The 13263-nt window shown below is 40.8% G+C and overlaps 1 protein-coding gene across 5 annotated transcripts in view; it reads left to right on the forward strand.

Annotated features, from left to right (window-relative positions):
- Window positions 1-13263, forward strand: part of DOCK10 (dedicator of cytokinesis 10) — a 227806-nt gene that overhangs the window by 204452 nt on the left and 10091 nt on the right. For all 5 annotated transcript variants that reach the window (XM_037139231.2, XM_053666155.1, XM_053666189.1 and 2 more), the window contains exons 47-51: window positions 217-315; window positions 3201-3307; window positions 5010-5132; window positions 5264-5377; window positions 12717-12863. In XM_037139231.2, coding sequence (XP_036995126.2) covers window positions 217-315; window positions 3201-3307; window positions 5010-5132; window positions 5264-5377; window positions 12717-12863 — 590 coding nt within the window. The remainder of the gene's footprint in view (window positions 1-216; window positions 316-3200; window positions 3308-5009; window positions 5133-5263; window positions 5378-12716; window positions 12864-13263) is intronic.

Raw genomic sequence — 13263 nt, forward strand, 5'->3', positions numbered from 1 at the left:
AGCAACATTAGTTGTCACACATATGCCTCATCATATTGTGCTCTGAAGTTTTAACTCTTTCATGCCGTTATCGTGTTGATTTGATGTACAGCAAGGCTAACTGTCAGCTTCTTAGTTGGAATGAGAGTGATGCATTGGTTAACGATGTGTGGTTTTGAAAGCTTGAATTAACACAACCATGTAGCAATGTCCTAACTTCATCTTGCACTACCATAGGTTACTGGAAAGCAGAAAAGATTTGCACGCCGTCCCTGCTCTCGGAGGATGTCCACCCCTGTGATAGCATCCCATTACTAACAAGTCCCGGTGGCGGAAGTGAGTGGTCTAACCAAGCGCCTTTACCCCACAGAACAGTGTGGAGGAAATGAAGCTGCAGCTTAAATTTTGCTTCAGAGAAACTCTTGACTGTATTCCTGGAAGCAAACACTGTGTCAGACATACATAACTTACTCTGTAAAATCTTGAAGTTCCTAGCATTCAGAAATCCCACCCGTTCAAATTTTATGAAGTTTAGATCACTGAAAAGTTTTCAGCAAATAGAACTTCATCTTATCCTATATTATTATGAGTTGTGGCCATATTTTCTACCAATTTGCCTGCTAGTCTGCCTTTGGGATTTTATTGTGAAATTGATGAATTATTTAAAATCGCAGGAGAAGTCCATTTTAATTTTGAAATGTAATAAAACTATTTAAAAAAATGTAAAATGAAAACACGTAACTAAAGTGCGTATACAGGGCTATACTTATAATTAGCATGTCCCATTTCCTTTCCCAAATGCATAACTGATTCTGACAATTTATAACATATAATAATTTATAATATTGATTTCCACTTATTAGAAATATCCTATCTTCATTGTTTGATAGAAAAGATTTTATAATGATAACTAAATAATTACTCTTTGTAAAAAGATTGGACAATATAGTTAACACATGTAACCTGTTTTCTTTTGCAAAAGTTTGCCCAAACCCAAAGTTTATGAGCTGCAATCTGCTTCACAACTTAAGCTTCAAAAAGCTGTGGAAAAGTCAGTGTGTAAAAAATAGAAACAAATCTTTAGATATAAAGATTAAAGTACTAAACAAAAGCTAAATGACCTTTAGTTAGAGTATTTTGGAAATATAATTTGTCCCTTATTTATTTATCTATTTACTTATTTATTTTACTTTGCATTTCTTTCTTTATTTCTGTTTATACATTAATATGACTTGGGTTTTTTTCCCCATTCTTAATTTATTTATTTAATTGTTGTTCAAGTACAGTTTTCTGTCTTTCACTTCCATCCCAGCCAACCCCCCCCCAGTGCTCCCCACCTCCCTCCCATTTCCACCCCCTTAGTTTTTGTCCATGTGTCCTTTATACTAGTTCCTGTAAACCCTTCCCCTTTTCCCCAGGAATTCCCTCCCCTGTCCCTTATTCTTTTAAATACGGATGTATTTTCTAAAAAATCTTAGTGGATTTTACAAAGAAGACATTTGAACCAAATGACCAACGTGAACTGTGGGACTGTGCGGTCACTTGTTTGGGGACCTTGGAGAAGAGACCAGGCCCAGCATCACAGCTCACTCCCACACTAACAGCCAGGGACCTGCTCCCTCAGTTCCAAATGTCCTGTTGAGCCTTTCTTTTATGGTGAGCAAGTCACCAAAATCATTATTGTTCTGTTTAACACGCCCTCCTTCCCCATCTATTTTAATCATTACCAGATACCACACAGTTCCATAAAGACTATTTGAAATTCTATCTAAAACACAAAATTGGAGAAACCTGATAAAACTAAGTGTCAATTGAGAAGTTGTGGAAACTTATGTCCCAAAATGTTGTGCAAACTTTAATACTAAAAGCATTTTAAATATCCACTTTTAGACCTGAAATAATATTAGAATATATCATACCCATAGAAAAAAGAATGCATTTGTTCAGTAAACTTTAAATTAAGGAATGTGATCATTTATGAGGCACTAGCATATTTACATACCATATATTTGAAGTCCTCGGTCCGCTTTTTGTTACAATGTTTCTAAGTCAGAGGAGTAAACTACCCCTTCCTACAATGTGAATGGGAAAATATGGGTAAATACAGGTGACTCCAGAAAACACAGCTCTCATAATGACCATCGTCCTGGGAGAAGTCTGTCATGACATTTCCTGCCATGATCAATTCTCATGTATTTTAATACATACTTAATTACAGCAGGAATATTATTATACAGATGTAGGAATGCAGACTTTTTAATGCAAGGATTAGATTGCAATAATTATTATCATTATAATTTTTAGCACGTTTGGAGGTGATGATTAAGTCACACAGCCAACAAGCTGATACTTAAAAATGAAGACTCCCACAGAAGCTTTAGCTCCAAAAGCCTGTGCCCACGTCAGGCACTGGACCGGGCTTCACACTGGGGCGGCATCCCAGGTAGTTACCAGTTACAAGTCTGGGAGTCGGGTGCTGTTGCCCCCTCCTGATTACAAGCAAGAAAACCAAGAGAAGTTCAGCAACCTGCCCTGGAGCTCGCAGTCAGTTTGTGGCAGCCGAAGTTCAAGGCTGGGCTGTCGGTCCAGGCTGTGTTCCTGACCACTCACACTCCCCACCATTCAGATCCAATCCCTCCTCAGGGAACATACCCATTACAACTGTTTTCATATATATCCGCAGAGCCAGCCCTCTTTAAATCTTGGTAGCAAAGATGCTAGAAAACAATTAGGAAGTTTTCTAGATAATACCAAGAAGTAAAAGTGAGTGAGTATCGGGCATTGTCTTTATAACGCACTGACCGTAAGAGGTATTTTCTCAAATATCAATCCTTTCAACCACCCTTTGAGATAGATAGATAGATAGATAGATAGATAGATAGATAGATAGATAGATATTAATGCCTCCAGCTTAACAAATGCAAGAGACAGGCTCAAGGAGGCTAGCTAAACCCAAATGTTGGACCAGCATCAACCTGCGAATCGTGTGGTCTGCCCATCAGCTTCTTACGGAAAACATGTCACCAGAAAGTACTACAAAGTTACAAAAGGGTGACACTGGTTGCCTGGCACAGAGTGTTTATCAACAGTCATAGTCTAGCCATCTCGTCGACTGTGCGAGCATTATACTGCCACCTGTAACATCATGAAGAAGGGCATTGTCTAATCCAAGCAATATCTGACTCAAATGATAATGTTGCATTTCTCTTATTCCCCTCAAGGTATGTTCTCTATGGGCTGGCCAGCTTTTCTGAGCATTACCCCAAATATTAAAGAAGAAGGAGCAATGAAAGAAGATTCAGGAATGCAAGACACACCATACAATGAGGTTAGAGCAAAATAATCAAGTGTATAGTAATTTAGGAAAAAGATGCTTTGAATTGTAACATTGAACTAAATAGGGAGGAGAAAATCTTATTCAGAAGTCAAATGAAGTTACACCATGACTGGCGCAAAATGAAATGCAGGCTAAAATTAAGCTAAGATTAATCAATATCAGATTTTGTGATAAAGCATAATTTTCAATGAAAATTTAAGCTAAACTTTACTTCTCTAAGATGAACCCAAATATATATGATCAGCTCTCCTATAAGATAAATAATGTCTAGTCCTTTTGTAAATTTAGTAAAGGATGCTAAAATTTTTGTGAGCTGTGCATAACTTTTTTAATACCTCAGGAAGTTTATTTACAAATAAACTTTGAACAGAGAGGTACACTAGTTTCTGCAGAAAACCTCCTGGTATGTAAACCTTGGTTATTTTTCACTAATAAAAATAAGCTTTCTACTGGGAATAACTTAGCAACAGTTCTATTGAAGAAAATAACACCCCTCATCAAGTAAGTAAAATATGACATAAATAATTTTTTAATTATAATACTGCATAGATTGAAAGTAAGAATACAGAACACAAATTTGGGAGTGGATTTTAAGAAAATTTTACATATGGTTCTACATTAATTTAATGTACATTGCAAAAAGATATTGAATGTAACTATATATTTATATTAACTAATTCAAATAACGTTTAAGAATCTTTTCTTAAAAGACATAGCTGGAAACATTCCAACAGTATATTCACTTGCTTTAGAGAGTATACAATCTGATTCAGGTGGACATTTATTAAACCACTGGTATATGTGAGGCAGGAAGTTAAAAGTGGGTGGATCAGATGAATCAGATACGATTCTGGCTCTCAAAGAAAGAGTTTAGGATCTTAAGAAAGACAAGCTTCCTCCAGAGCAGGTAGTCCCCAGTCTGAGACCCACTGACTGTATATCTAGGCATCATATATGGCTACAATTAAGAGGGAACCACTTTGTATGTGAAAATGGTTGAGACAGAGACAGATGAGACATAAACAAAAGTTCTCCAGACTTTGGCACTGGGTCTTGACATTTAATAGGACTTGAAGATGTGGGCGAGAAAACAAAAAACAAAGCATAATATATCAAGGTAAGAAAGTATCCTAAGAGTGGTGTGGATGATCTGACATGGCCAAAGCGCAAAGTCAAAGGCAGGGTGCCGACAGAGAGGCTCTGCAGGGGACGCTGGTGCCTGATGCTGGAGCTCCTTGAATGCCGGGCTAGCGAGTGCGGACAGTTCAGAGAGCGGAGTTCCCACAGAGCTTTAGGGTAGTGCAGCTCTCGGGCTCGGATCTATGTTTCAGAAGGCAGGATTACTGGAGAGCACGCCACAGCACCAGTTGGAGTGAGCAGTCAGACCGGAGTCTTCTGACTCCTGTGGGGGTGTGGAAGTGAACAGGGGTTTGATGTCAGTCAGTGACAATGAGAATGGAAAGAACTAGGCAGAACCGGAGGCTCTTCATAGGTTTACATAAGCAAGTCTGAGGGGCTAGTCAGCGGCCAGCAGTGAGGGAAAGGGCAAGATCCAGATGCGCTTGCTGAGATTAGGGAACACAGAAATCCCAGGATGAATAAAAATTGACAGTGCAGCAGTTTTGAAATTAAGGTTCAGGAATGAGCTACAGTGTTAGTCATGTGAGATCTTGCTTTGGTGGGGGGGCTGCAGAACATCCTGGTGGAGCAGCTGTACATGTGTGTGGAGTTTCTCTGGAAGTCTGAGAGATACGAACTCATCGCTGATGTCAACAAGCCCATCATCGCCGTCTTCGAGAAACAGAGAGACTTCAAGGTATGTTTCCAAAACCATAGTTACAACGCCCTACTTTAGATTGGCTGATGGCTTCCCATTTGCAAAAGTAGGAACCCCCTGTGTTTGATGCCCGCATCATCCTCATGAAACCCTTGGATTTATGGTTTCAGAAATTGTCCGATCTTTACTACGACATTCACCGGTCGTACCTGAAAGTCGCAGAGGTGGTGAATTCAGAGAAGCGGCTCTTTGGGCGGTACTACCGTGTGGCATTCTATGGGCAGGTGAGTTCACTAGAAGCGGTGTAACCTGTAAATTCTGTCGATCACTTCAATGCTGTCTTTAATTCTGTATGAGGCATCTAACTCCACAAGCCAAAGGACTGAGGGGCTGTGGGTGTGTCTGGGTATATTTGAGTTGTTCTCTGGGTACAAGTGTATGTGTGTCCGGAGGAAGGTACCCAGCAGAGAACCCCAGAGATCTTAGTACAGATGAGTTTAAATGGTGATGTCTGACTTCTTGGAGGAGAAAGTCATTTGTTTTTTTGACATCCTCTTCTTCTCATTTCATCTCAAAAGATCTAATTGTAGGTTTGTGTCATATATCAAAGTGAAGTTGAATTAAACACATGTTAAGAAATGAAATCTGTAGCCTTCTAAGTAATAAAGAATTCCTAGGGCTTCACCATACCCAAGGCACAAACTCTGGATTTTATAATTAGGCATTTTCTTTTCTCCTTCTTTCAAACTATCACTGCTTCTAGTCAGAACACCGTATGGTTATTTTGTTTCCCGCATGGCAGGTCGATATAATTTTAAGGTTGCCGTTCTCAGTTTACTACGTACACAGATAACAAGGATTTAAAATATTAGCTGGCCACAGTAGTGACCTACAAGTGCAGTGAATGTATTACATATTAATTATGAAAGTGTCTGACTAGGGTTTTAAGTGGGATAGACCCTGGCACCATCCTGTTCTTTTCAGGGAGGTTTATAACTGTTGCACTTCGGCAGACATATTTGAGGCCATAACTCTTGTGGAGAAACACTCCGTCCTTGTGTTTTCGCAGTTGGAATGACTCTCAGCCTTCTCATTCCCTTTCTATTCTCCCCCAGCCCCCTGTGTAAGGCACTGTAGCTCTTGTGCCCCTCGGAAGCTTATAAGGGGTCAAATGCAGCGTGGTTGTAGATCATTTCCCATCGAAGTTTTGAAACATAGGTATTTTCCGCTAATGACTGAAGGCAGCTTAAAAGCTAACTTCTGAATTCATCAAGATAGCTGCTCTCTCCCTGGCTAGTGTGGCTCAGTGGACTGAGCGCCAGCCTGCAAACCAAACTGTCACTGGTTCAATTCCCAGTCAGGGCACAGGCCTGGGCTGCGGGCCAGATCCCTGGTTGTAGGTGTGTGAGAGGTGACCACACATTGATGCTTCTCTCCCTCTCTTTCTCCCTCCCTCCTCCTCTCTCTAAAAATAAATAAATGAATAGTATATATTTTAAAACACAGCTGCTCTCTAGCTGGAAAGGAAATGTCCTTGAGCAGCCACCTACCAGGAACAAGTAGACCCTGCCCCAGTGTTCCCGCTGCACAGAAGCATCAGAGAAAGCCAGGGGGGTGAGAACAGATGTGGGAGATGGTCTGTGGAAAGAAGCTAAATTCAGGCATTCGGGGGGTCCCTGGGAAAGAACCTGAAATTTCCGAAATGATAGAACATGTCGGGGACAGAGAAATGTAGACATCTGCAAGAGAGGAGGAGAGAGAAATGGAAGTGGTATGTTGAAAGTCAACAAGAAACAAAAAAATAAACATTTTTGACCTTGCTGAAACATTAACAAACAACAATAAGAAGGGGACGTGGGAATCAGGGGGTTATAAGGGGAGCAGGGTCTCCAGGGAATGACACTCACATGTGCATCAGCCAAATTGCATTTGAGGTGACGTCCCTCTGGCAATCTTTCCAATGACGAAGTGGTGGACTGCCAAAAATACTGTGGTTGTGAACACCAGCTGGCCTTCCTGGCGGCCTCTCCAACCAGCACCTAAGATACTGGCTGCTGAACAGGTGGAAACAAATCAGGCTGCTTTCCCACCAGATTTTAACGCAAATGTTTACTCTTTTCTTCTTTTGGTCTTCATTGTTCCAGGCTGTGGTAAGTCCATTCTCTCTCTTTCTCTTCATTTGCATGTTCTAAAAATTCTCACACTTCCCTCTCTATGGTTTTACTGAACCTTAACTTTTTTTGTGCCAATCAACATTTGGTCCAAAAGTGAGATAAATCCTGCTTGCATTCATTTGGGATTCATCCTGCATTTCTTGAACTAAACTGTGTTTACTCCAATTATCTGAATTACAAAAATGTATCCTTTCTTGGTCGTATATAATCTCTTTCTGCACAACCGTAGGTGCAGTCTGAAAACCTACATACGTGCACACACACTCACACAGATAAACATGGACATCGTGTATTTGAAACACGCGGATGGTAGACTCAGCCTTGGAGATGGCCAGCTAAGCGGGCCACGTTGTTGCAGCTGGTTAGGAAGAGCATGGTGTGCTCAGAATTTCAAATTTGGAAGTGGTGGCCATTGATGGGCATCTTTCTAGGTTCCCCAAAGGACACCACCTTTTCCCATGTGAGTCTGCGGAGAAACAGGACTCCCTGTTGTGGTGGCTCTGTGCATTCTCAAAAGTGACGGTAATAATTCCCAGTACACAAGCTGAAAAATGGGAGGTCAAGTTAAGTCTCCTGAGATGCAGAAAGAAACCATGTAAGAGTTTTTGGGGGGGACAAAGGGAGGCATAAATAACGTGCCAGTACCTGGAACTCTGGGGCATAGAATTGTCTTTATATTATTTTGAACCATATGAAATTGCCCATGGTCAACCTTTAGTTTACCAGCAAAAAATGGCAACTTCATGTGGTTCAACATAAGTATTGTTGATTTAAGTGGAAAAACAAATTCTTTTGATAGCCACATGTTGTCCGCATTCAGCTCTGCTTGTCTGCCCAGTACATACTTTTTTGTAATTCTTCCAGTCCCTTCCCACATCCATACCACATCGGTATTTTCTACTTTCACTTACAAAGTTGGGGTGATGGGTGCTTCACTCACCTACTAAAAGAATACTTGTAAATCCCTGTACTAAATAGACTGAGGGGGCAACGGGGAAGGACTGGGGAGAGCTACTTTCAAATGTCCTAACTTTGTTCCTTTTACAGATTCCTCAATAAAGTATGCTGATTGTGTGCCTAGTTTTTTTATTTTTATTTTAGTGCTGCCAGTATTCATGATTATGTTTCATTGATTCCAATTTGAGCTTAAAAGGCAAAGGGGTCTGTTAAACCCGCAGACCTGAGGGCATGGCTAAGCATGGTCCTCTGTAAGGTCAGTCTCCAGCCTCCTCTGACCGAGGAGATGCATGCAGGTCATCCAGATAAGCAGCAGTTAAGAGCCTGGGTCATTGTTGTCCAATGGTTTTCAGATACCTGTCCAAAGACACCAAATGGAGATGGAAACTATGATATTGAGCAGGAGCAGACAGTGTACTTCACACATGATGATAAAAGAATACCAAATAGCCTTGAACATTCCCCCAGACGCATGCAGAATGAAGGTTCCAAAGATCTAAGATAAAATCTTGACTACTTAATTAGCATCACCCCCATGATCAAAAACAATTCCTTTTTATCATGAGAGCACCTGATGTCCATGTAAGGTTCACCATTCAATATCCACATTGGCACGCCTTGCAATCATGTTTCAAAGATTATGTAAATAGCATATTCAAGAGGCTCTTTGCCTCCATAAAGGCCTTTATGGGTAAACCTTTAGGGTCCTGGGTGGACTAGCATTTTCATTTTACAGTATTGACTAGAGTAATTCATGCCATGTCTGTCTGCAATGAGCCAGACACTAGAAAACAAGTTGGACCTTTAAAAACACAAGTCTTGCATGGTGTAAATTTTCTACTGCAATACCTGGCATCTTTGCCTATGGAAATTTGACATAGAGCAGCCTGTCTAAAGCATCCCCAGTGTCCCTGATGTATTTAGTTCCAGAGTAATGAGCAGCAGTAGTGATCAAACATCAACTGTAATCAATACAATCCTTGGGCTCTGATATTTAGCATGAAAGCAAACAAGTTTGTGCCCAATGCTTGACTTAAAATACCAGATGCCCCTGGAATGAGTTTCAGTGAAAGGCCTGGGGAATTTTAACCTGTTCACCAAAGGATGTAGTTTCCTTGGTTCTCGGCCACGCTTTCGTGGGTGAAGGTGCATCTCAGAATCTTGATAGAAAGGATATTGGGTAAGGAGGGATGATGCATGTGCAGCTTCCAAAACCACCATCTCCATTTGGGGGTGTGATAGAACCTTCTGGCCCCCCCATTATATGAAAGTCACTAATATAGACCACATACATGTATAATTGAGTGCATATTTACATGGAACCATATCCCTGCCTTCTGGTAGCTTTTATTCTCTTAAATTTAGCCTAATATTAATATTTTTGGCCCATCTTTTATTTATTAGATTCCAATTTTAATGCATCCCTTTATTTATGACCTTGAACTCAGTCGACTATCACAGCAAGAGGATTTATATATGACACTCCAACAATGATCAAGAGCTATTGCAAAATTCTGAAGTACCTGCAGAATCGCCGAAGGAGTCGGTGATGTTAACTGTCATTTTTTGAAGTAATATTTTTATCACAATCTATTGCAGTTTTATAATGCAGGCACGTTATCTCTACTGACTCAAAATCCCTGTTTAACTAGAACAAGTGGTGCTTCTTAACTGAGATCAGGCTGTTTATTGCAGGGGGACGTGACATTTTAGAGAATCAGCCTAGTGAGAGAAAGGCAAAGACCTCAATTCCTGTCACCCTGAAACACAGTCTACTCATGACCCGGTGGCTAACACAAAAGAGAAGCTGCCCCTGGGTTCTCAGCACCCTGTGTCCCTGTTTGCAAACCATTTATTTCACGGACTGAGCTGGAATGGGAACCTTCTTTAAGATAGTGACCGGTGGCTCAGGGGGCTTGGCTCTGATGGTTTCCTGGGGTGAAAGGTAAGCACACATTGCCGCAGTCCCCAGAGCTGCTTCTCTGGCTCCAAAAGCCCTTACACTGTCCCTGGCAAGCAGCAGATTAAATCCTTTACTCTGTTATTCCAGCTCCATTCTACTGGCTTCATAAAATAGTCTCAACAAGTTTCTATCTCCATGATAGATAGATAGGTAGATAGATAGATAGATAGATAGATAGATAGATAGATAGATAGATAGATAATAGATAGGTAAACAGATTTTAATCACCATTTCTTTCTGATCAGTCACATACCAAAATATTGAAATGAGCATCAATAGACTCCTCTAATAAGAAAAGTATCATTTCTATGTGAGAGAAGCTGAAGGTATGTATTTTTAAGTGCTCAAAACTCAGTTATTTCCCTACATAGGAGCTGGAACTCAATGGCTTTACTGACAAAGGCGTGTTTTCTTTATTCTTGTCATCCTCCTCATCATACGTAACACTCAGGCACTGCCCTTAGAACCTCCCACTGGAGTTCTGAGTCTACTCTTTCCCATCCTCCAAGGAGTGGGGAGGAAAGAAAGTCACAGGTCATGACCAAGGCCATAAAGGCCAGAGTAATGGCAATAAATTCTTGCTTCCCACACTCCTTTTCTGCTCATGCTGAATTCTGAAATGTGTTACAGGGGCAAGCATTCCCAGTGAAAATGTCTCTTTGTGCTGGTTTTCACACTGTGGTGAGAAAATCTTTTCCTGAAACTCAGAGACATTTTTCTCACTGAAATGAAAGTGGTCAATGTTGCCTCAGCTATTGCCCCGGGGGGATTCTGGTCGGGGCCTCAGAAGTCCTATTTCTGTATCCATCAGTCTGTCAGTTTTAGCCGCTAACTCCTGACCCTGAACCAGATAAAGCCCCACAACAACGGAGAAAGCAGAGCAGGCGGGAAGTTATGTGGGAAAGAGGCCAGACCTCCCCACCCACACCAAGTCTAGAGAAACAGCGGGGAGCTCGTTCCCATCCTCTCAACATTGAGTACTCAAAACAATCATCTGTGTTTGTTCTTAAACATTTCTCAAAAACAAAGGTCAACGGAAAACTGTTATTAAAAGCAATAAAAATGTTTCCATTTATACCTGCTGCAAATAGACCTTTTATTAAAATGTGTGTCCCCTAGAACTATTTCATTCATCTGTTTATCCACTTCATAGATGTAGAGTGATATTCCCCTATAGACCAGGCACCGTGCTAAACAGTAGACATACCATGTTGAACGAGACCCTTTCCTGACCTTGAAAAGCCCAAAGTCCTTCCAGGAAATGCGCAAGGAGAGAGGCGCTTAATTTTGTGCTTGACAAGACCCGTGTTTGGCTTCTGCAAACATACAGCAACACCCAACTCCTGACACAAAGTACACTCTTCCTGATGGTCAAACGTGCGTCGGCAAAAGTGCCTTCCAGTGCAAAGGCACCATACAGACGTGAGTTTAATTATTGTTCTCAGATCAGCTCACATTAGCTGTGCAAAATCCAGTGTGGGAACATTTGACCCATGCCATTCACATATAATGAATATTATGAAATAATCAAAAACAACCATTTTTTAAAAGTAGAGCTAAGATTCTTTGAGACCTCCAGTGTCTTTGCCAGGCTCTTGGAAGCCACAGCCTTGAGGTAAATGTGAGTCAGAAGAAACCAGCTGCACTTGGGCTCTTAATCCAGACTTAATCTAGTACTAAGGCCACAGGTCCCACAGGAAAAACACTGTGTCTCTTCAAAGCGAAGGAATTAGAAAGGTTGCCTCACTTAGTTATCTGCAAGTAATAGAATCCTTTCCTTCCCCGTTTCAAAACAGACAGACAAATTAATAGAGTAGGCTAAGACCTACTCGCTCCAATGACATCGAATGAAGGCACAGTTACTTTCCTATTTTCAACCCTACAAGGTCTAGCTTTGTAAAATGCTAAATAAGAGAGTAAATTGAGTGCTGAAACTGCATACAGCTAGGTTGCACCAGGCCCCTAAGGATAATAACATAAAGTTAATTTTAAAATAACTGAAGTCGGGCACACACCACATGTACTTTCTGTGATAGCAGTACAAGTATGGAGGCTGTTTACCTGCAGTGATGCTGTGGGGTTGCACAGCCACCTATTCTGATACCTGTATTGGCTAGCTTCAAAGACTTTGAGAGGATCTTGTGAAATGATGCTGCTCTTGGGAAAAAAATGCCGAATATTATTCCAGCCTCTGTGTTCTTTCCCGGGCTGCCACATGAGGGCGTCCTTTCCCCAAAATACATGCAGCAGGTAATACCATTGATTTCTACAAAGACAATATGTGTAAGATACCCGACGAGGTTCTTTGGCCTGGCTAGGGGGTATTTCTACTGGTGATGTATTCTAACAGGATATTTGTTTTCTTCACTTGATTTGTCTCTGATTTTGATTTTATAAGGTGCTAGTTTGTGGTTTGGATGACAACCAAAAGACTGGATATGTTGCCCAAGTAAATGGCTTTCATTTTGCTTGTGATGTGCAAACGGAGTTTTCTAATAAAACTGGTGGTTCATTATGTGTCTTCCTTAGGGCTTTTTTGAGGAAGAAGAAGGTAAAGAGTATATTTATAAAGAGCCTAAGCTGACCGGTCTGTCCGAGATTTCGCAAAGACTGCTCAAGCTGTATGCAGATAAATTCGGAGCAGACAATGTGAAGATAATCCAGGATTCCAACAAGGTAGAGGAAAATCAATATTGGTGCAAATGTTGGATTTTTATTTTTATCTTATTTTTTCACTACATTTACTAAAACTTTAAGTTTGGGCTTGACTACATGAAGTAAACTACCTAAAGGTGGTTTCTGCCTGTTTGTTTACTGGCTGGTTGGTTCGTGATTATTGTTGACGAAAACATCATAGGTGTTTATTTGAGTAACCTCTAAATTCCCGACTTTTCCCCATAAGTTATTTGCACTGGTATAGCAACCAAAGAGTTAAAGTGATTGGAACCCAGTGGTAGACTTGGAGGAAAAGCAAAAATGTATTTCTTTTGTCATGGAGGTCTTCCGGGTCATAGCAGTTTTGATGATGTTCTCTGTGATAATAACAGACTTGCTGGTTACATTGTATTACCCTGTG

This window comes from Artibeus jamaicensis, unplaced genomic scaffold, assembly GCF_021234435.1.
Source record: "Artibeus jamaicensis isolate MK-2021 breed Jamaican fruit bat unplaced genomic scaffold, CSHL_Jam_final contig_1015, whole genome shotgun sequence".
Lineage (NCBI taxonomy): Eukaryota > Metazoa > Chordata > Mammalia > Chiroptera > Phyllostomidae > Artibeus > Artibeus jamaicensis.